The 25279-nt window shown below is 37.7% G+C and overlaps 1 protein-coding gene across 5 annotated transcripts in view; it reads left to right on the top strand.

The window, feature by feature from the left end:
• Nucleotides 1-25279, top strand: part of Pi3K21B (phosphatidylinositol 3-kinase regulatory subunit alpha) — a 519263-nt gene that overhangs the window by 343584 nt on the left and 150400 nt on the right. For all 5 annotated transcript variants that reach the window (XM_090372927.1, XM_090372928.1, XM_090372924.1 and 2 more), the window contains one exon: nt 12899-12999. In XM_090372927.1, the coding sequence (XP_090229053.1) occupies nt 12899-12999 (101 nt within the window). The remainder of the gene's footprint in view (nt 1-12898; nt 13000-25279) is intronic.

Below are 25279 nucleotides of genomic sequence, written 5' to 3'. Positions count from 1 at the left end.
TCTACATCCTTCCTAAAATGAGGCCTCCAGACCTGTACGCAGTACTCAAGACATGGCCTGACTATTGCCTTATACACAGGGACAATCACCTCCTTCTCCGTCCTAGCAAAATTCCTATATATCATTGACAAAACCCCATGACCTGCCCTGGCAGCCTGTCTGCATTGCTCAGAAAACTTCATATCTGACTGCACAATTACTCCCAGGTCTTTTTCATTTTCTACTACCTTAAGTGTAGTACCACACAGTTGGTATGTTTCTCTGGGGTTACTTCTACCCATATGCAGTACTTTGCATTTGTCAAGGTTAAACTTCAGTTGCCACTTCTTAGCCCATCTGCCCAAATTATTTAGATCCTGTTGCAGTAGCACACTGCCATTACTGTCATTAACAACCCTGCCAACCTTTGTATCATCTGCAAACTTCGACATTAAGCCTGATATACCTTCAACAATATCATTGATAAATATACAAAACAACATTGGACCCAACCCCGTACCCTGTGGGACTCCACTAATAACATTAGTCCACGAAGAGCAGCACCCATTGATTACCACCCTCTGTCTTCTTCCACTTAACCATCCTTTTATCCATTATAGAACTTACCCTTAATACCATTCTACTCCAATTTGTACAATAGTGTTCCATGCGCAACAGTGTCAAAAGCTTTCCTGAAATCCAAATATATGATATCAAAATTATTTTTTGCATCCAGTTCCTTTGTAACCACATCATAATATCCTATCAAATTTGTCAGACAAGACTTTCCTTTAATAAACACATGATGTGTCTGAATTATTGCTGCAGTCTTGTCTAGATGATCCTACAATGCATGTTTAACCAGTGACTCCATTATTTTACCCAGAACAGAAGTTAAACTAACTGGTCTGTAATTACTGATGTCACCCTTCGATCCCCCTTTGTGAATTGGAGATACATTTGCACATCTCCAGTCCGTGGGAACCTCCCCTGAGTCCAAGGATGCTCTCATAATTATGGCTAAGGGTTTGCTTAGTTGCTTTGCCGCCTCCTTTAATATAACTGGATACATTCCATCCACCCCATGTGGTTTTCTTATGTTTAACTTCAACAATTTCTCCTCCACTTTGCTCTCAGTTATTACAAAATCATTAAGTATCCTGCTACAATTTGATAACCTTCGGCCATTTTCAAACCTTAATAATTCCTCATGTGTGAATGTAGATGCAAAATACTCATTCAGTTTGTTTGCTATCTGAGCAGGATCATCAACAGTCGAACCATCGATGTCAAGGGGACCAATCAGATTCATCCCCTTCCTTTTAGAGTTTATATAAGTAAAGAAATCCTTGCTGTTTTTCTTAGCATCTTTTGCGAAGGATTTCTCGTAATCTGCCTTCGCCTGCCTAACCTCATTTGTAACTGATTACAGACTAGCTTATATCTGCCATAGACTACTGAGTCGCTAGATAATTTATATGCATCCCATGCATTTTTTTTCCTTCTCTATTACGAGTCTCATTAGTTCATTAGATAACCATTTAGGCCTAAACCTTGAACAATATTTCTTAATAGGTATGAAAATTTTAGTAGCATCCACGATTAATTCCTTGAGTGCTTCCCACTTAGAATTTACTGTTGGTAACATCTTCAGTTGATCTCACTGTACAGAATTTAAAAACTGTCTGAGGCCACTGTACTCCCCTTTACGGAAGCAAAAACCCTTTCCTTTATCCCTGATGGTAATTAAATCTTTAAGTAAATCCCACATCAGTACACTGTGTTCACTGCCACCTAGTGGTTCCTTTATCTGCAAATTCTTAATACACGAATGATCACTGCTGATAACCAGATCAAGAGTAGTACTCTCTCTGGTTGCCTCTCAAACATGCTGCAGAAATCAATCATCCAATAAATCCACAAAAGTCTGACTAGTGTGTGAGTGACCAACCCACAAGTTCCAGTCGATATCTGTGAAGTTAAAATCCCCCATTATAAGACATTCTGATTTACAAGCCCACTCCATTTCTCTGTACAATTGTTCATTGTACTCATTTCAGTCATTAGGCCTATAATACATTCCTGCTCTTATTTTTGCTTCCGCAGTGCTCATGTCACACCAAACTAACTCAACAGTGCTCTCTTCATCTATATCAACTGGGTGCACTTCTTTTGATTTTATGTTTTTCTTAATTAACAGCATAACACCTCCTCCCTTTCTATCCTGTCTATCCTTTCTGTACACATTGTACTCCCTAAATTCCAGTTCTGCATTCCTTATATCTGTGTAAAAGTGACTAGGGTGGTCTTAAGCAGTATTTAAATTCTATACGATGGGACCAACTGATGATGTTACCAACAGCAAATTCAAAATGGGAAGCATTCAAAGAATTAATCTTGGAAGCTACTAGGCTTTTCATACCAACAAAGAAATATTGTTCAAGATTTAGGCCTAAATGGATGTCAGATGAACTAATTAGACATGTGACACAGAAGCCTATGATAGGTATAAGCTGGTCTGTAACCAATTTACAAAGGAGGTTAGGCAGGCGAAGGCAGATTACTAGAAATCTTTGGCAAAGGATGCAAAGAAAAACAGCAAAGAGTTCTTTACTTATGTAAACTCTAGAAGTAAGGGGATGAATCAGATTGGTCCACTTGATATCGATGGTTCAACTGTTGATGATCCTGCTCAGGTAGCTAACAAACTAAATGAATATTTTGCATCTACATTCACACATTAGGAGTTATTCGGGGAGGGGAATGCCAGATGTGTATTCAACTCTGGCAGTAAGCTAGTCTTGTAATAACTGAGAGTAAAGTGGAGGAGAAATTGTTGATGATAAACACAAGAAAGGCACCTGGGAAGGATGGAATCTATCCAGTTATATTAAAGGAGGCAGCAAAGGAAGTAAGCAAACCCTTAGCCATAATTATGAGAGCTTCCCTGGACTCGGGGGAGGAACCCATGGACTGGAGATGTGCAAATGTGACCCCAATCCACAAAGGAGGATCAAAGGGAGACACAGGTAATTACAGACCTGTTAAACTTCTGTTCTAGAGAAATTAATGGAGGCACTGGTTAAAGAAGCATTGCAGGATCATCTAGACAAGATTTCGGTTATAGCTCGGGACACAGCATGGGTTTGTTAAGGGGAAGTCTTGTCTGACTAATTTGATTGGATACTATGATGTAGTCACAAAGGAACTGGATGCAAAGAATAACTTTGATATCATATATTTGAATCTTAGAAAAGCCTTTGATATTGCCAACAGCAAATTCAAAATGGGAAGCATTCAAAGAACTTATCTTGGAAGCTGCTAAGCTTTACATACCAACTAAGAAATATTGTTCAAGGTTTAGGCCTAAATGGATATCAGATGAACTAATGAGGCATATGGCAGAGAAGAAAAATGCATGGGATACATACAAATTAACACGTGACACAGACGCGTATGATAGATACAAGTTGATCTGTAACCAAGTTACAAAGGATGTTAGGCAGGCGAAGGCAGATTACGAGAGATCCTTGGCAAGGGATGCGAAGAAAAACAGCAAAGAGTTCTTTACTTATGTAAACTCTAGAAGGAAGGGGATGAATCAGATTGGTCCACTTGAGATCGATGGGTCAACTGTTGATGACCCTGCTCAGGAAGCTAACAAACTAAATGAATATTTTGCATCGACATTCACACATGAGGAGTTATTCAGCGAGGGGAATGCCAGAGGTGTATTCAACTCTAGCTTTATTGTAAGCTAGAGAATCTTGTAATAACTGAGATCAAAGTGGAGGAGAAATTGTTGAAGATAACCACAAGAAAGGTACCTGGTGTGGATGGGATCTATCCAGTTATATTAAAGGAGGCAGCAAATGAAGTAAGCAAACCCTTAGCCATAATTATGAGAGCTTCCTTGGACTCAGGGGAGGTACCCATGGACTGGAGATGTGCAAATGTGACCCCAATTCACAAAGGGGGATGAAAGGCTGACACAAGTAATTATAGACCTGTGAGTTTAACTTCTGTTCCCGGAAAATTAATGGAGGCACTGGTTAAAGAAGCACTGCAGGATCATCTAGACAAGACTTCAGTTATAGCTAGGACACAGCATGGTTTTGTTAAGGGTAAGTCTTGCCTGACCAATTTGATTGGATACTATGATGCAGTCACAAAAGAACTGGATGCAGGGAATAACTTTGATATTATATACTTGGATCTTAGAAAGGCTTTTGATACTGTTGCACATGGAAGACTGCTGCACAAATTGGAGCAGTGTGGCATTGGAGGCAAATTGCTGCTATGGATAAAGGGGTGGTTGAGGGGGAGAAGACAGAGAGTGGTAATCAATGGACACTGCTCATCGTGGACTAATGTTATTAGTGGAGTCCCTCAGGGTTCAGTGTTGGGTCCTTTATTGTTTTCTGTATTTATAAATGATATTGATGATGGTATATCAGGCTTAATGTCCAAGTTTGCAGACGATACGAAGGTTGGCAGGGTTGTCAAGGACACTACTGACACTATGCTGCAGCAACAGGATTTGGAAAGGTTGAGCAGATGGGCTTCGAGGTGGCAAATGAAGTTTAACATTGACAAATGTAAAGTACTACATATGGGAAACAGCAACCCCAGAGCAACGTATCAACTGTGTGGTACTACACTGACAGTGGTAGAGAGTGAAAGGGACCTGGGGGTGGTTGTGCAGGCAGATATGAAGTTCTCTGAGTAGTGCAGACGGGCTGCAAGAGTAGCTCATGGTGTATTGTCAATGATATATAGGAATTTTTCTAGCAGGGATAAGGAGGTGATTATTCCCTTGTATAAGGCAATGGTCAGGCCACACCTAGAGTACTGTATACAGGCCTGGAGGCCTCATTTCAAGAAGGATGTAGAGCTGCTGGAACGAGTACAGAGAAGGGCAACTAGATTGGTGAATGGGACAAAGGGGTGCTCTTACGAAGAAAGGCTTAAGTTTTGCGAATTACAGTGTCTGGAAACTAGGCACCAGCGAGGTGATCTGATAGAGGTGTACAAAGCCTTGAATGGTTTGAGCATGCTCAATGCTGATGGGATTCTTCCTCTTGCTCAGAATAATCACCTGAGAGGGCATAAATTCAAATTGAGGAAAGACAGATGTAGGATAGATGTGCGGAAATTTGCCTTTAGCCAGCGGGTGGTTGGTAGGTGGAACAGACTTCCATCCCTTGTCGTGGAAGTTGATAGCCTAAATAAGTTTAAGGCTCAGCTGGACAGGTATTTTGAACGAACAGAGGGGTGAAGTGAGTTTTTTTTTTTTTTTTTTTTTTTTTTGGCTGATGCTGCATAAGCTTGCTTCCTTGCATCAAATGCCTCTACTAATGCTAATGCTAATACTGTTGAACATGGAAGACTGCTGCACAAATTGGAGCATGTGGCATTGGAGGCAAATTGCTGCTATGGATAAAGGGATGGTTGAGTGGGGGAAGACAGATAGTGGTAATCAATGGACACTGCTCTTCGTTGACTAATGTAATTAGTGGAGTCCCTCGAGGTTCAGTGTTGGGTCCATTGTCATTTTCTGTATTCATAAATGATATTGATTATGGTATATCAGGCTTGCTTAATATCAGAGTTTGCAGACGATATGAAGGTTGGCAGGGTTGTTAATGACAGTACACTGCTGCAACAGGATCTAGAAAAGTTGAGCAGATGGGTTGAGAGGTGGCAAATGAAGTTTAACATTGACAAATATGAAGTACTACATATGGGAAACAGCAACCCCAGTGCAACGTATCAACTGTGTGGTACTACACTGACAGTGGTAGAGAGTGAAAGGGACCTGGGGGTGGTTGTGCAGGCAGATATGAAGTTCTCTGAGCAGTGCAGACGGGCTGCAAGAGTAGCTCATGGTGTATTGTCAATGATATATAGGAATTTTTCTAGCAGGGATAAGGAGGTGATTATTCCCTTGTATAAGGCAATGGTCAGGCCACACCTAGAGTACTGCATACAGGCCTGGAGGCCTCATTTCAAGAAGGATGTAGAGCTGCTGGAACAAGTACAGAGAAGGGCAACTAGATTGGTGAATGGGACAAAGGGGTGCTCTTACGAAGAAAGGCTTAAGTTTTGCGAATTACAGTGTCTGGAAACTAGGCACCAGCGAGGTGATCTGATAGAGGTGTACAAAGCCTTGAATGGTTTGAGCATGCTCAATGCTGATGGGATTCTTCCTCTTGCTCAGAATAATCACCTGAGAGGGCATAAATTCAAATTGAGGAAAGACAGATGTAGGATAGATGTGCGGAAATTTGCCTTTAGCCAGCGGGTGGTTGGTAGGTGGAACAGACTTCCATCCCTTGTCGTGGAAGTTGATAGCCTAAATAAGTTTAAGGCTCAGCTGGACAGGTATTTTAAACGAACAGAGGGGTGAAGTGAGTTTTTTTTTTTTTTTTTTTGGCTGATGCTGCATAAGCTTGCTTCCTTGCATCAAATGCCTCTACTAATGCTAATGCTAATACTGTTGAACATGGAAGACTGCTGCACAAATTGGAGCATGTGGCATTGGAGGCAAATTGCTGCTATGGATAAAGGGATGGTTGAGTGGGGGAAGACAGATAGTGGTAATCAATGGACACTGCTCTTCGTTGACTAATGTAATTAGTGGAGTCCCTCGAGGTTCAGTGTTGGGTCCATTGTCATTTTCTGTATTCATAAATGATATTGATTATGGTATATCAGGCTTGCTTAATATCAGAGTTTGCAGACGATATGAAGGTTGGCAGGGTTGTTAATGACAGTACACTGCTGCAACAGGATCTAGAAAAGTTGAGCAGATGGGTTGAGAGGTGGCAAATGAAGTTTAACATTGACAAATATGAAGTACTACATATGGGAAACAGCAACCCCAGTGCAACGTATCAACTGTGTGGTACTACACTGACAGTGGTAGAGAGTGAAAGGGACCTGGGGGTGGTTGTGCAGGCAGATATGAAGTTCTCTGAGCAGTGCAGACGGGCTGCAAGAGTAGCTCATGGTGTATTGTCAATGATATATAGGAATTTTTCTAGCAGGGATAAGGAGGTGATTATTCCCTTGTATAAGGCAATGGTCAGGCCGCACCTAGAGTACTGCATACAGGCCTGGAGGCCTCATTTCAAGAAGGATGTAGAGCTGCTGGAACAAGTACAGAGAAGGGCAACTAGATTGGTGAATGGGACAAAGGGGTGCTCTTACGAAGAAAGGCTTAAGTTTTGCGAATTACAGTGTCTGGAAACTAGGCACCAGCGAGGTGATCTGATAGAGGTGTACAAAGCCTTGAATGGTTTGAGCATGCTCAATGCTGATGGGATTCTTCCTCTTGCTCAGAATAATCACCTGAGAGGGCATAAATTCAAATTGAGAAAGACTGTTGTAGAATAGATGTGCGGAAGTTTACCTTTAGCCAGCGGGTGGTTGATTGCTTTTTCATCTGTTGTTGTAGAAGTTGATTGCTTAAATAGGTTCAAGGTAGTACTTGACAAACCTTTGGAGCGAAGGGATGGGTGAAATAAGGGGTGTTTTTTTTTTTTTTTTGGCTGAGGCTATATAAGCTTGCTTTCTTGCATCATGTGCCCTTGCTAATGCTAAAGACAACATTGGTATAGAAGAAGAACTAGGGAATGTTTCCATCATTCCCTAGCTCTTCTATACCATGGCATTACCAGTGGTACTACTTTGAAGGTGCCTTGCACACTTGATGGCGGTATTATATTGATAGATGCCAATTTTTTTTGTAAGCACTATAATAATAATAATAATAGTTTCTGAAATCACTGTTGCAGTTCTAGCTTTATTATTAACCATATAGTGCAAGGAAGCTCTCGGCTTTGGCTCTGCCAGCTAAAAAAAAAAAAAATAATAATAAATAAAATAACTATCACTGTTTACCATTTCATATATATTCCCCTTCTTCTGACCTTTGAATTGCACAAAGCTGTCTACCTCAACTACGCAAGCAGGTAACTTATTCCATTATATCTAGAATGAAATAATTGCATTGTGAGTGATAGCGAAGACATTATTACAAGTCATAGAAAGTGGTGTTTCTACTGTAGAAGTTTGTGTTGTATTGTAGATACAGTTAAAATGTTTTTGATGTTGCAAAGGATTTATGCTAAGACTGATATACCAACGTAAATGAATTTTCTTGAACACATGGTTATAAGTTATAAAGAAAGAACAGTGTAACTTAAATGAATCGTTAATTATAATATAAGTGAGTATGAATGTATTGGTTATGTTTATTTGGCACAGGCTTTTCTGGTATCACTTTTTTTTTTTTTTTTCTTTTTTACACAATGCCATAATTAGAGAATGCAATCAAATGCAGGGTTTTTGAAATCATTAGGCAACCTGCGTATAGAGGATTCCATTGTTTCATATGTTTGACAGGCCTGCGACAAGACAAAAGTATCGCTACAACAGTAGAAAATTTTGCCTGCCGGGTGGGGAAGGGTAATACTTCGCAATATTATAAAATTTTCTGTTATTTATAAATATGACCTAAGCGAGCCAAAGCAAAAATTAATTGCATAATTTATTGTGCTATATGCTCCTGTCGCATCGAACTTGATCACATAGTACGTTCGAATTAATATTGATCTAGATCAGTGAGCAGTACCATACGGTACCTCGAGAATTGCTTAAATTTTAGCTGGGCAGTGCACCCATTCAATAAGTTCTGGGGAGAACACTGTACCACTCCCAAATTCCCGGCAACTAAACAGTCATACGACATCAGTTAGGTATAGAGCTTCTAATGCAGGTGCACCCAACAACAACAGAATTGTCATTGAATTCGGCCTCCACTCTCTGCTTTCTGTCTTCATTCTTTATTCCCTCCAAAGTGCTGTGCTGTTAAAAATTTAAAAAAAAAATAGCTGTCTTCAATGTTTTCAAAGTGTTTAATCTACATGGATGACAAAGAAAGTACAGTAGAATCTCGATTTTCTAGGATAGATGGTAAAAAACAAATCCCGGATAATTGATTTCGTGGTTAATTCAAAAATACAAAAGTCCCCGACATGCGTAAGAGATACGTTCCAGGACTTCTTACGTAAGTTGTGTTTTACGTAACTCGGAAATGACTAATAACATATTGCTATTATAATATATTGACAAATCTGAATTCCGCGCGATACTTTAATTGTTTGGCCCTTTTCATACATCCTTATTAATTTAATTTTCTGATCGAAATCGATGGCTTTCCTTTTGTTGGTAGATTTACTAGTAGCGCTGTCACTTTTTCTCTTAGTCGGCACCATGATAATGGTAAAAATGAAATTTTCTGAAAAGAACTTTACAGGGTTAGGGGGGTGGGGGAACACATTATTATCAGCTGACACGAACTCACATTTTACTAAAGACATTTCTGGAGGTCACTGCCATTAAACAATTTGCACCTTCCGGGTTACTGGGCTTTTCTGTTCGTGCATCTAATTATAAACGGATAGTAAACTTGATCTTATTGCATTTGTGATAATACAAATGGCTGGAATTGTGTGGGTTTTTACGTTATTATGGTGAAATGTGTCCCCTTCACTAAAATCTTCAGTCATATATATATATATATATAAAAAACAAAAAAAAACCTAAATAAATTGTAAGAATCTTCTCTTCTTTCCTATTTTTTTGCTTGTTACTCCGTATCTCACTTGTGCAATTTGTACGTGCCATGATCGTCGTTATTAATTGCTTATTTTATTTATTTATTAATTTTTTGTTTTAAATTTACAATCCTAAAAAAGAAAAAAAAAAAATTGAGTGAAAAAAAATTTACTTAAATCCGTAGTTACATAAGTCGGAGACTTATTGTATCGAAAAATGTTCAGCAACCTGCGTAAAAAAATATGGCGATAGATAAAAAACTTACCACACACTACTCGCATGTCCAATACGATGCTTCCCTTTATTTTTTGTGATGTCGATTTTAAGTCTAATAGCTTCCCTTTATTTTTTGCAATGTTACATATGGTTTGGTCACCAACATTATAATGGTTCCTTAGAGATTTAACAGATGCACTGTTTTCAAACTTTTGAATAATTTCAAGTTTTTGTTTAACGGAAAACGCAACTCTTTTGCATTTACCCATCATTTTCGCGATTTCTAAACAAAAAAAAAAAAAAAAATACTATAAAAAAATTCTGACATCCCTGACAAAAATAACGAAATAAAATTTGCCCTTTTGCACTGCAATGGAACACAACAATTGAAGTGACGCATTAAAACAAACTAAACATTTGGTCTTTTTTTTTTTTTCCTTTTCTTTTTCGAATGGTGGGTGTTGCAAGGTATTAGGCACACTAATCTCCCAATGATGACTTATAATGCCGCTTGTCGCTTATTTATGATTGCAAAATATCTGTTTATACCTATTCTAGGTATTACTTGAACTTTTTTTTTTTATTTTTTTTTTTTATTTGGAGTCTTGAAGTGTCCCGGTTAATCGAAAGTCTGCTGTATTGAAAAGTTGATTGAAGAAATGGAGAACAGACTGGCATTATTTTGAAAAACATTACAAGAATATTCAGACAGTAATGTTAAAATAAACCTGAAGAAAAAACTGAAGCAGGTATATATATATTCATTTTATTGGACATTTGTTTTATTACAATTGTATATTCATATTTACACAATAAGTAGTATTCACACTTTATCATACTGAGAGGGAACAGATCCTTGAAGTGAAGTAAAATAAGAAGCGAAATAATTTCTAATATAAATCCCAGAAACACTTCCTCATACCAGATGGAGTTACACCTCTTAATGCATATCTACAGTGTATCCATAAACAAATTCCATCCTTCATTCGAATTAAGTTATGAAGCACACAACAGGCCTTAACAATGCTATCACAAAATTCAATATTTATATCAAGAGACCTGTGAAAAATTATCCATTTTCTGGCCAAAATCCCAAATGTTTTTGTGTGCCTGTAGTTGAATATTCGTTTTGGGTATGTTTTTCTGAGCAAATGGCTGTAAAATGTACTTTGAGAGACCAAAAGCTTCAAGGGCAACAGACTGCATACATTTTCCATTGTCATCATTTCTGTTATTTATTCACTGTCTGTTATTTAGAATGTTAAATTGGTTGTGCTCGTGTCTTTTGCCCATATTTGAATCACTGGAACTTCCATAAGATCCAACTTCAACCCATGGCATCAAGACTATCAAAAACAAAATAATAATAATTTTTTATAAATTAAAAAATGAAGAACTGCTATCATGAGATTTTGTTATCCTTATGTGTTTCCCATTGACTGTGCCGATAATGTTAGGGAAATTCATGCATTAGAACTGATTAGCAATGGTAATCCAGTCTCATGATATTTTCCTGGCATGTAGATAGCTGCAGAACCTTTTGTATCTCATCATATGTTCTTGTAATTTGCCAGTTTGAATCAATTGAATTGATTCAAACCATACCAATTTGAATTCCAATCAAGATTTCAATTGGTATGGAATTAAAGCTGGATCCTGGGGTCAAATACCTATAAAAACATAAGCAATGCGATCAACATTTAAAATAATGTAAGCAAGTTTATAATATTATTTTGAGATTATTTTTATTTATTTATTTATTTTTTGTTTGTTTGTTTTTGTTTCTGCCCAGGAGATTCGAAAACAATGGAAAAATCATTTCTCTCAGTTCCCCATAATCATATAAAACTGATCTTTTATAATTTACCTTTTGTTACTATAATGGCTTTTTTTTTTTTTTTTTTTTTAATATAAAAATATTTTTTTGCATGTTTTAAAGTATAACTTAGAAAATGAAGAGAATTTTTTCTAATAAATTTTGTTTGCTTACTTTAATGTGTTTGTAATTTTAGGTTAGCATTCTCTTCTCATTCATATTATTATCATCAAAATCCATCTTGAATCTGGATAACTATAAAACATTTTAGTTGGTATGCAGAGGTACAGCAAAAAAAAAAAAAAAACTGTTTCGTCGTACTACAAAAAGTCCTCTGTGTGCGGGTGACCTTAGTGTGATGTTGCATGCAAGACAGTTATTTTATAATTGTTTTCAATTATTTTTAGCACCTCCGTAGCTAGGTGGGAAGGAGCAGCAGTGCATAGCACACGCTGCTTGATTAGACCAGGGTTCGAGCCCATCACCACCAAATACGGAGGATGCGGAAAGGTCAGGGAATGACCACCGCATATCCCAGAGCAATATGGCCTTAGTTGCTAATGCTCCTAAAAACCAAAAAAAAATCATAATAATAATAACAAACAATTATTTTTAAATTAGGATTTGATTTTTAGAAATAATCTCATTCTAATGTTTGGAAGTTAGGTTCAAATTAAGAACAAGTTAATATTTAACAGCATATATGTACGAAGTTTTCATTTAAAAAAAATTTTTTTTAAATTGCTTTGCTGAAAACAGTTTAAAGTTCTAAGTTCTCTTAACCAAAATTAATTATCACTTCAGCTGGTATGTTTTGGGTATAAATTGAAACAATAGTTTGTCTCTAGACATACCAAAACAGCAGATGTAAAATAACATTTGCTTGTATTATTAAATTTATTGTATAAGTAACATGTTTCCTTATCACTATTTTTTACAGAACACTGCCATTCATAAGTGAACGATGTAGATAAGTTTGTTATTCAAAAAAATACACAGTATTTTCAAATGATATGGCATATAAAATGTATTCTTTATTATTTTTTTCTTCCAAATTGCTTATTTTAAAACCACACTGATTTATTTTAGGTAACTTTGACTCATTGTTTTATATTGCCATATGCCATAATAACATATGCCTTCATCTGAAGGTGAGCTATGTTCATTTATCTAATCGAATCCTTTCTGTTTCACAGGATTTAATTATATGACTTTGTGTGTATGTCAGTCTATAATTTTACTTTTTCACTAATATTGTTTCAGCCAAGTTGTATATAATACTGAAGCTCACACCAGAATAGTGGAACTTCTGCTGCTAAAAGTTGACTGGGGAGTAAAGCTGCCAACATTTGATACAGCTCCTGGTGAGTTAATGTGAACCAAAGTTATGAATCTAAATGCCATTAAATTTCATGAAATGTATATGTGTGCATATGTCATATAGTGGAGCACAATACTCGGTTGAAAAAATTAATGATGTCTGTAAATGATTAGTGCTTTCATGGGACCAGAATAGTACTTGAGGTTATAAAAGCACATTTTACCATGAAAGTGTTATTTATAAATAATTTATTAAAAGTGATGATTTTGCATAATGTTGTATCTCACCACTCCACTACATCTCCAGCTCAAAATTCACAGTAAGACTACAGATATGTAGTCTTACTGAAAAGTGATGTTTGGTGTTTGTGATACCTATTAAGATTCATTCAATACCACATAGCACTTTCTATGACCAGAGAAGCTATTAATGATGTAATTCAGGTTTGGTAAACTAAACACAATCTTGTCCTTGACTTCTAGTCAGTGGTCAGCAGACCTCTGATTGCTATAAGTATGGTGCCTCCGTAGCCAGGTGGGAAGGAGCAACAGTGCGTAGCACACGCTTCTTGATTAAACTGGGGTTCGAGCCCATCACCACCAAATACGGAGGATGCGGAAAGGTCAGGGAATGACCACCGCATATTCCCGGAGCAATATGGCCTTAGTTGCTAATGCTCTTAAAAAAACCAAACAACAACAACAACAGCTATAAGTATAGCTGACCGGGCTAGCCAGATGGGTAAAGTACCTGCCTAACAACCCAAAGGTCGCGGGTTCGAATCCCGTCTCGGGCTTGGATCGAAGTACTGCAAAAACCTTGGGAGGTGCATTATGGCCACAGAAGCCGATGCGCCAACAACTACAAAAAAAAAAAGAAAGCTATAAGTATGAGTTAGTCTTAATACAGACTTGTGTATTCATAAATTACTTCAAAATATAGTACTTTTAAACTGGTAATACACCAGAAGGTTATTCTGCCATTTGTTTGAAATATAGGACACTGCCATGACAGCCTATTTCAGCATTTATTGATCTCTCATCAGATAACAGGTAGTGACTGTTAGCATGAGCCTACATTTATTTTTAATGTATTTTATTTCAAAAACATACTTATTTAAATTGCATGTTTACACAATTTTTGCAGGTAAGTATTACAAATTAAAAAATCAGTAATTTTCTTTTGCACAGTACAATTCAAAATGTCTGATTCTCAAAGAAAACCTTACATTCAGAGCATTAAAAACATTATCAGGAACGTTTTCACAAAACTGTAGGCCCAGACAAACCATTTTAAAAGTATGAATCATTTCTTCGCAAGTTGGCTTTTCTTTGGGTTGTTCTGATGCATTTTCAATGTCATCATTAATTTCTTCATGATCATTTTCACGTCTAACACTGTTCAGCAGTATTTCATCTTCATTTGGACGTTCTGTTGTAGTCAGATCTTGATCTACATTAACATAACCATCCAGTGTTATATGATTTTCAATGTTTCCAGGCGATTCTAATAATATCCCAAAAGTCTTTCAATTGTAAAAGCGGCAGATTTCTGGTTGTTTGACTTCTATATTCAATGCAAATCCCACTTTCGAAAAACAATTTTGAATAGTATATTCCAGAGCCAGAACTGGGGTGGGGTGGGGTGGAGTGAGCAGGGCACCAGCCCCAGGTTCAGCACTTTAAGGGTGCACTCGACCAGTTATATATTTTAAAATTGCTTCATTTTTGATTTAATTACAGTCGGACCTGAGTTAAACGAACTTCTTTAGAGCAAATTTTTTGAATTTCTTTTGGTAATTACATTTAAAAATTTCTGTAGAATGAAGAAAATTTCCACATAATGAACGGATTAAGAAAGACTTAACTTTGTATGCCTTGTTTCCACCTCTGGCCTTCAGGCAATTTAAGCAATTAGGAAGTGCAAATTAAGGATTAAAGGTATTACCTTTCCAAAATGTAAGTGGAACATAAAACATATGCAGAGCCACCTATAAAAATTTTATTAGAAGAAATACTGCATTATCTTTGTACATGCTACTTGTGATTCCAGAAATTTTTGTGAGAGTGAAAAAAATTATAAATTTGAGATTTATAATCATTTACGGAAAAAAAATTGGGGAGAAACAGTGTTTTACAAATTTCAAAAATAACAGAGAAACTCCAATTACAAACTTCTAAAAAGTATGGCCCGTTTTGTGACGTCACACCTCTGAGCTTTTTGGTTTGTCCTCCAGTGCTAGCCACTGGAGGACAAACCAAAATTTTGTTTATCCTCTAATGGTTAGCACTGGAGGATAAACAAAATTTTTCAAATATCTGTTGATATTTCAACAGATATTTGAAAATTCATGTTTTATCAATTCCGCAGGATATAAAATCTGTAATCCCTTTACAACTTTTCCAATTCGTTCATAGAATCTTATCTAATATAGAAATAGCGCTATGAATTTTTCTTACCCTGCCTGTAACAGTAGCTGCTTGTGAAAGGTCCTTCAAAGCAAGAAAAATTCAACTAAAACAATACACCTTTATTGCATATTTTTAGTTTATGTTATAATGTTAAAAGTACTATATTTCACAATATTTTGTTTCTATGATTTTATACTAGATATATAAACATAAACTATCTGATTTTCTAATTTCTTTGTAGTTATATATGTTTTCTTTCCAGTTTATATAGAATTAAATTCTCTGTAGATATAAACGAATATTTGATATTTTAGTTTTACTATATTCATTGTATTATTTAAATTATTTTATTATGCAAATCGTAGACCATTGCAATAATAACTTTTATAAATTCATAAAGATTGCAGAGGAGTAGCAAGGAGGGGTTCAGAGGGAGCATTTCCCCCAGGTGCCGAGCTTTCGGGGTGCAAACTGAATAGGAATTATCTATCACAATCAGGGGCACCAGGAAAACATGTTCCCCCCCAGGCATCGACAACCCTAGCTACGCTACTGAAAGATTGACTACCTACATACAGGGTGTTTCAGTTAAACGTTTCAGAACTTCTAAGAGGGGTAGGGTACATCCTGACAACTCGAAATCATATAGCAATGTGGGGTCGAAAATGCTTTCCTGAAGCGGTATTGTACACAGAAGTCGTCGTGCGATGTCGTGCAGCACAGATTCGATTTTCGGTCAATGAATGGGCCGGTATTATGGGAGATCACCTCATCGGACCTTACCTGTTACCGTGTCGTCTAACCGGACCTATCTACTTGATCTTTCTGCAGCAAGTATTGCCACAACTTTTGAGAGATGAACAGATTTCTGCATCGACGCAACAGACAATGTGGTTCCAACACGATGGAGCCCCTGCCCGTTATAGCGGAGATGTTCGTAACTACCTGGATGTCACATTTGGTCAACAGTGGATCGGACGTGGTGGTCCCGTGCGTTGGCCTGCTCGGTCACCCGACCTATCATGTCTTGATTTTTATTTCTGGGGTCATATGAAATAGCTAGTTTATGACACCCCTGTTGACAATGCTGATGAGCTGGTTGCAAGAATCGCAGTAGCTGCCGAAGAAATTCGAAATTCGCCTGGAGTATTCCAGAATGTTTGGATGTCCATGCGTCGGAGATGTGAGGCGTGCATTGTAGCCCGTGGAAGAAACTTCGAACACTTACTTTAATCCTGCCTTTTGCTTCTTTTCATGTATTATTAAAACGATTTCTCACTTTCGGTCTCTTTTCTTTATGGTGCTTCTGTGTACAACACCGCTTCAGGAAAGCATTTCCGACCCCACATTGCTATATGATTTCGAGTTGTCAGGATGTACCCTACCCCTCTTAGAAGTTCTGAAACGTTTAACTGAAACACCCTGTATAATGAGGGCATACTTATAACACTTTTACCCCAGGCATAGGATTGCCTAGTTCCAGCTCTAGTACATTCACTGACAAAAAAAAAAAAAAAACATTCACTGACAACGTTTGTCCAAACTTTTGCCAGTTCAGAGATGCAATCTCTAAGGTTTATTGTAACTTCCAAGTTTCTATTTTCTTGTCATGCATTGATTATCTTCATTAATATTCTCTTTTGACAATGAAATTTAAAATTTTTAATAATGCCTTGATCCATTGGCTGAAGTTTTGACATTACATTAGGTGGTACAAACAACAACTTGATACTTTTAAGTGTGGAAGAATTTGCCAGACAGATGTCAGTAATTAACACTATTTCATTTTTCTCTTGCTATACACTTGTCTAGTTTTAGTATCCATTCATCGAAAATATCACTTGTAATCCATGCTTTTTTATTAAGTGTAGTCAACTTCCGATGACTAAAAGCTTTAATTTTTCACTTCCTGTCATATTGGCTCCAGCTGGCACAGTGATTCTTTCTTTGCTTTATTTTCTGCCGAAACATTTATCATTCTTAAAAGCAAGTGTTCTATTAGATAAACATTTAAAGAATAAACCCATTTTGTCAGCGTTAAAACATCCTTAGGTTCATATTCTTTCAAAATCTTTAAATGTTGTTCCTCCAACTGTTGCAATCATCTTCACTTACATCAACACTTTCTCCACAAATAATCTTTTCCACAATTCTGTGACACTTCTTAAATTTATCTAACCACTAGTGTGCATTAAATTCTATTTGTCCAAGAGACTGTAAATTTCAGAGTTGTTGCTTAATTATTGGACCTGATATAGCTGTATTCTTTTCATGTATCGTTTGCACCCATTTTAGAACAACTTTATCAACATCTTCATATACCCATAACTTAATTCACTTCTTGTCTGCTCCTCCTTCAATTGCATTTAAATTTTATTCTTGATTTTTTAAAATTATAGATAAACTGCTTGCAGGTATGCTATATTTCTCCGCAATATCTTTTTTCTTAAAACCCTGGTTAATATCATGAAGAATCTTAACTTTATCATTAATACTTAAACACTTTCTCTTCAACATTGTTTCTGCAATGGTAAAAATTACTTGGCTACGACGGGCTGTAACTCACTGCCTATACATAAAACACTGCTAGCCACCGCAAACTTTGCTGCACTGGCCGTAAAGTAAATTGTTAGTACTACCTACTCAGTGAAGCTTGCTTGTCTTTTCAGCAGTATCATGTGAGTTTTCCTATCCATCACTTTGAAGAAATATGCGACTTTGTGAATTCCTTTTATTCTGCTCTCATTCACATATACATGAAAGAAAATTTATTGTTAATGTATGCTGTATGTTACTTTTCATTAGAAAACAGAGCATATAGCCTATGTGATGACAAATCATTCTAAAAGAACAAAGTTAAAAATTTCATGAAACCCATCAATCGAGAGTCCAGAGAGATGAAAACTATCATATGTATAATGATTGACAAGAACGTCATGTGATACAGTTGAAGTGAGAAGCGAATGTCACTCAGTAGGTGTTACTAAAAACTGACTATCTTCTGGTTTCTTTAAAAAATCAGTAATCTGAGTTTGTTTACTTTTACTTGATAGATCCTTGTAAATTTCGTGGTATGGAGCTAAGCATTTTTGAAGCTCCCTTTTGAACTTTGTGCTCCCTTCAGTCAAACAATCTGCATTCAAAAAATAATATTCTAGATGCTTGGCTAAGTTTATGCCTTCCAGTATGCTTTTTAGTGTAAAATTTAGAACTTCAGAATTTTCATCTCTTCTATCATCCTCTGAATTGATTCGGTTTACCTCCGATACCATTTCCACCAAATCCGCTTTGCCAGCCTCTTTTTCTACCAGTAATTCTTGAACATCTTCAGTAGTGATATCATCAAAACCTTCCCCTCCTACTGACTTAGCAAGTTCTACTATCACACTGGTTCGATTTTCTGCCGGTTCAATCATATTTCCTGAATATGGTCGAATTCTGACCATATATATTTCCAACACAAATTTAATGTTGACAGTTGTACTTTTTTGAGTGATAAAGCTATGATTCCGATACAGCCCACAATTTAAAAATGTTTCCATGCTTCCATCACTTCAATAGATTTAGAATCAATTTTTTCAAAAATCCATTCTGATTTTCTGATGTAATGAGTTTTAAAGGTAGGTATAATGCCTTGATCTAATGGCTGAATTAAAGAAGTTGTGTTAGGTGGTAGAAATATTACTTCAACATTTGGATAACTTAAATCTTTTGGATGGCCTGGTGCGTTATCCAATTACTTGAGCTGGATTTAGGGAATAATTTCGACATTGTTTTATTTAGATTTCAGCAAAGTTTTTGACTCAGTCCCACACGAGCGGTTGCTTTATAAGATGGAACAGGTTGGAATCTGTGAAAATCCTTAGATGGATAGCAGGATGGCTTCAGAGCATCAGGCAGAGGATTGTGATAAATGGCTATTCCTCAGATTGGGTTGATGTAAGCAGTGGGGTTCCCCAAGGATCAGTATTAGGACCACTGTTGTTTTTAATTTTCATTAATGACATTGATGAAGGAATAGAGGGCATGATGTCTAAATTTGCAGATGTTAAAATTGGTAGAGTAGTTAATGATCACTGTCAAGCTGAGCTTCTTCAGAGAGACCTAGATAGACTTCAGGAATGGTCAGAAAAATGGCAGCTATGCTTTAATCCAAGAAAGTGTAAGGTATTACACCTGGGAAACACTAATCCCAAAATAACTTATTCACTTGGTGGAGTTTGACTAAACCCAGTACTGGAGGAAAGGTACTTGGGTGTTACGATGTGGTCAGACATGAAATTCTCTGAGCATTGTAAACAGGTTGCAAGGAAGGCCCATGGTTTCCTATCGATGATCTATCGAACTTTTGCAAGTAGAGATAGAGACATGATAATCCCATTATATAAGGCTTTTGTTGGACCACACTTGGAATACTGTGTTCAACTATGGAGACTTCACCTAAAGAAAGACATTGAGCTTCTTGAAAGGGTGCAAAGACAGAAAACTCACCTGGTGAGATCAGCAAAAGGGCATCCTTATGAAGAAAGACTTCGAATATGTGGGTTGCAGAGTTTGGAAACTAGACACCTTAGAGGAGATTTGATTGAGGTGTTTAAGGCTCTGGGAGGCATCAGTAGAATGAATAAGGATGAAATTTTCAAGATTAAAAATGATGCAAAAACTAGGGGACATAAATTCAAGTTACAGGGAGATGTTTAGATTGGACTACAGGAAGTTATAAATTACCAGCGAGTTATAAATTACTGGAATAAGTTGCCTACATGGGTGGAAGCCTTTCTTCGTAAAAGCAACCCTTTGTTCCATTCACTAATCTTGTTGCCCTTCTCTGTACTTGTTCCAACAGCTCTACATCCTTCTTAGAACGAGGCCTCCAGACCTGTATACAGTAAGGAAGTAATTATCCACCTGTATGCCTTATACAGGTGGATAATCACCTCCTTATCCCTGCTAGAAAAATTCCTGTATATCATTGACAAGACACCATGAGCTACTCTTGCAGACTTTCTGCACTGCTCAGAAAACTTCATATCTCCCTGCACAATCAATTACCCCCAGGTCCTTTTCATTCTCTGCCACTGTCAGTGTAGTACCACACAGTTGATACGTTACTCTGGGGTCATACTTTACATTTGTCAATGTTAAACTTCAGTTGCCACCTCTCAGTCCATCTGCTCAACTTTTCTAGATCCTGTTGCAGCAGCATACTGTCATTAGTGTTATTAACAACCCTACTGACCTTTGTATCGTCTGCAAACTTGGGCATTAAGCCTGATATACCATCATCAATATTATTAATAAATTCAGAAAACAACAATCGATTAAACACTGAACCTTAAGGGACTTCACTAATAACATTAGTGCACAAAGAGCAGTGTCCATTGATTACCACTCTCTGTCTTCTCCCACTCAACCATCCCTTTATCCATAGCAACAATTTGTCTCCAATGCCACACTGCTCCAATTTGTGCAGCAGTCTTCCATGTGCAACAGTATCAAAGGCCTTTCTAAGGTCCAAGTATAAGATATCAAAATTATTCTTTCAATCCAGTTCCTTTGTGACCATTTTATAGTATCCAATCAAACTGGTGAGATAAGACTTCAATTTAATAAACACATGTTGCGTCCAACCTATAACTGAAGTCTTCTCTAGATGATCCTGCAATGCTTCTTTAACCAGTGGTTCCATTAATTTCCCTGGAATAGAAGTTAAACTAACAGGTCTCTAATTACTTGTGTCTCAGTTTGATCCTCCTTTGTGGATTGAGGTCACATTTGCACATCTACAGTCCATGGGTACCTCCCCTGAATCCAAGGAAGCTCTCATAATTGTGGATAAGGGTTTGCATACTTTCTTTGCTGCCTCCTTTAATATAACTGGATAGATCCCATCCACCCCAGGTGCCTTTCTTATGTTTATCTTTCACAATTTCTCCTCCACTTTACTCTCAGTTATTAGAAGATTATCTAGCTTACTGGCAGTTGAATACACTTCTGGCATTCCCCTCACTGAATAACTCCTCATGTGTGAATGTCGATGCAAAATATTCATTTAGTTTGTTAGCTACCTGAGCAGGATCATCAACAGTTGAACCATCGATATCAAGTGGACCAATCTGATTCATCCCCTTCCTTCTAGAGTTTACATAAGTAAAGAACTCTTTGCATCCTTTGCCAAAGGTTTCTTGTAATCTGCCTTCATCTGCCTAACCTCCTTTGTAACTTTGTTACAGACCAACTTATATCTATAATAGGCTTCTGTGTTGCATGTTAAATTATATGCATCCCATGCATTTTTCTTCTCAGTCACATGTCTAATTAGTTCATCTGACATCCATTTAGGATGTCAGATGAACTAATTAGACATGTGACATGATTTCATACCAACAATATTTCTTTGTTGGTATGAAAAGCCTAGTAGCTTCCAAGATTAATTCTTTGAATGCTTCCCATTTTGAATTTTCTGTTGGTAACATCATCAGTTGGTTCCAACGTATAGAATTTAAGTACTGTCTCAGACCACAGTAGTCATCTTTACGAAAGCAAATACCCTTCCCTTTACCCTTGATGGTATTTACCTCTTTCAGTAAATCCCACTTCATCATACTGTGATCACTGCCACCTAGTAGTTCCTTTATCTGCAGATTCTTGATGCATGAAGAATCACTACTGATAATCAGAGAGTCTTATAATGGGGGATTTTAATTTCCCGGATCTTGACTGGAATTTGTGGATTGGTCACTCGCACACTAGCAAGGCTTTTGTGGATTTATTGGATGATTGTTTTCTACATCAGCATGTTCGTGAGGCAACAAGAGGGAGCAATACTCTTGATCTGATTATCAGTAGTGATTCTTCATGCATTAAGAATCTGCAGATAAATGAACCACTAGGTGGCAGTGATCACAGTGTGTTGAAGTGGGATTTACTCAAGGAGGTAACTACCATCAGAGGTAAAGGGAAGGGTTTTTGTTTTCGTAAAGGCGACTATGATGGTCTGAGACAGTATTTAAATTCTATACAGTGGGACCAACTGATGATGTTACCAACAGCAAACTCAAAATGGGAAGCATTCAAGGAACTAATCTTGGAGCCTACCAGGCTTTACATACCAACTAAGAAATATTGTTCAAGGTTTAGGCCTAAATGGTTGTCAGAGGAATTAATGAGACATGTGGCAGAGAAGAAAAATGCATGGGATACATACAAATTAATGGGTGACATGGAAGCCTATGATAGATATAAGTTGGTCTGTAACCAAGTCACAAAGGAGATTAGGCAGGCAAAGGCAGACTACGAAAAATCCTTGGCAAAGGATGCAAAGAAAAACAGAAAAGAGTTCTTTACATATTTGAACTCGAGAAGGAAAGGGATGAATCAGATTGGTCCACTGGATATTGATGGTTCAACAGTTGAGGATCCTGCTCAGGTGGCTAACAATCTAAACGAGTATTTTGCATCTACATTCACGCATGAGGAGTTATTCAGGAAGGAGAATGATGTAGGTAAAGTAAACATTGGCAGTGAGCTGGATGATTTTGTAATAACTGAGAGGAAAGTGGAGGAGAGATTGTTGAGGATAAACATAAAAAAGGCACCTGGGGTGGATGGGATCTATCCAGTTATATTAAAGGAGGCAGCAAAGGAAGTATGCAAACCCCTAGCCATAATTATGAGAGCTTCTTTGGACTCAGGGGAGGTACCCATAGACTGGAGATGTGCAAATGTAACCCCAATTCACAAAGGAGGATCAAAGGCTGACACAAGTAATTATAGACCTGTTAGTTTAACTTCTGTTCCAGGAAAATTAATGGAGGCACTGGTTAAAGAAGCACTGCAGGATCATCTAGACAAGAATTCAGTTATAGCTCAGACGCAGCATGGTTTTGTTAAGGGCAGGTCTTGCCTGACCAATTTGATTGGATACTATGATGTAGTCACAAAAGAACTGGATGCAGGGAATAACTTTGATATTATATATTTGGATCTTAGAAAGGCTTTTGATACTGTTGCACATGGAAGACTGCTGCACAAATTGGAGCAGTGTGGCATTGGAGGCAAATTGCTGCTATGGATAAGGGGTTGGTTGAGTGGCAGAAGACAGAGAGTGGTAATCAATGGACACTGCTCAACGTGGACTAATGTTATTAGTGGAGTTCCTCAAGGTTCAGTGTTGGGTCCGTTGTTGTTTTCGGTGTTTATGAATGATATTGATGATGGGATATTAAGTTTAATGTCCAAGTTTGCAGATGATACAAAGGTTGGCAGGGTCGTTAAGGACACTACTGACGCTATGCTGCTGCAACAGGATCTGGAAAGGTTGAACAGATGGGCTGAGAGGTGGCAAATGAAGTTTAACATTGACAAATGTAAAGTACTACATATGGGAAACAGTAACCCCAGAGCAACGTATCAACTCTGCGGAACTACACTGACAGTGGTGGAGAATGAAAAGGACCTGGGGGTAATTGTGCAGGCAGATATGAAGTTCTCTGAGCAGTGCAGACGATCTGCAAGAGTAGCTCATGGTGTCTTGTCAATGATATACAGGAATTTTTCTAGCAGGGATAAGGAGGTGATTATTCCCTTGTATAAGGCAATGGTTAGGCCACATCTTGAGTACTGTATACAGGTCTGGAGGCCTCATTTCAAGAAGGATGTAGAACTGCTGGAACGGGTACAGAGAAGGGCAACAAGATTAGTGAATGGAACAAAGGGTTGCTCTTACGAAGAAAGGCTTAAGTTTTGCAAATTACAGAGTCTGGAGACTAGGCACCGGCGAGGTGATCTGATAGAGGTGTATAAGGCTTTGAATGGTTTGAGCATGCTCAATGCCAATGGGATTCTTCATCTTGCTCAGAATAATCACCTCAGAGGGCATAAATTCAAATTGAGGAAGGACGGATGTCGGATAGATGTGCGGAAATTTGCCTTTGGCCAGCGGGTGGTTGGTTGGTGGAACCGACTTCCATCACTTGTTGTGGAAGTTGATAGCCTAAACAAATTTAAAGCTCAACTGGACAGGTATTTCGAACGAACAGATGGGTGAAATGGGAGTGGGGGTTTTTTTTTTTTTTTTTTTTTGGCTGATGCTGAATAAGCTTGCTTTCTTGCATCATATGCCTCTACTAATGCTAATGCTAATCAGATCAAGAGTATTACTCCCTCTAGTTGCCTCCCGAACATGCTGCTGTAGAAAACAATCATCCAATAAATCCACAAAAGCCTTACTAGTGTGTGAGTGACCAACCCACAAATTCCAGTCAATATCCAGGAAATTAAAATCCCCCCATTATAAGACACTCTAATTTACTGGCGGGCACCTCCATAGCCAGGTGGGAAGGAACAGCAGTGCGTAGCACACGCTTCTTGATTAGACCGGGGTTCGAGCCCGTCGCCACCAAATACGGAAGATGCGGAAATGTCAGGGAATAACCACCGCATATCCCGGAGCAATATGGCCTTAGTTTGCTAATGCTCCTAAAAAAACCAAATAACTAACTAACTAATTTACTGGCCCACTCTATTTCTCTGCCCAATTGCTCATTATACTCATCAGATTCATTTGGCCTAGAAAACACACACCTACTCTTATTTTTCCTTTACCGGTGGTTATGTCACACCAAACAGACTCAACATTGCATTGTCCATTACATCAATTGGATGCACTTCCCTAGATTTTGCATTTCTTAAATAACAGCATAACCCCTCCTCACTTCCTGTCCTGTCTATCCTTTCTGTACACATTGTACTCCCCAAATTCCAGTTCTGCACTGCTTCTCTCTGTGTGACACCATGTCTGATATCCCAACAATATCTGCCTTTGATGTCTTGACTAGCACTTCAAGCTCATTGAATTTATTAACTATACTCCTGGCATTGGTGTATATGCACCTGTTTCTACTCTTAGTT

The sequence above is a fragment of the Mastigoproctus giganteus genome, chromosome 4 (genome assembly GCF_048544385.1).
Source record: "Mastigoproctus giganteus isolate SK-2022 chromosome 4, ASM4854438v1, whole genome shotgun sequence".
In the NCBI taxonomy this organism is placed as follows: domain Eukaryota; kingdom Metazoa; phylum Arthropoda; class Arachnida; order Uropygi; family Thelyphonidae; genus Mastigoproctus; species Mastigoproctus giganteus.
This window is presented reverse-complemented; position numbering and strand designations above follow the sequence as displayed.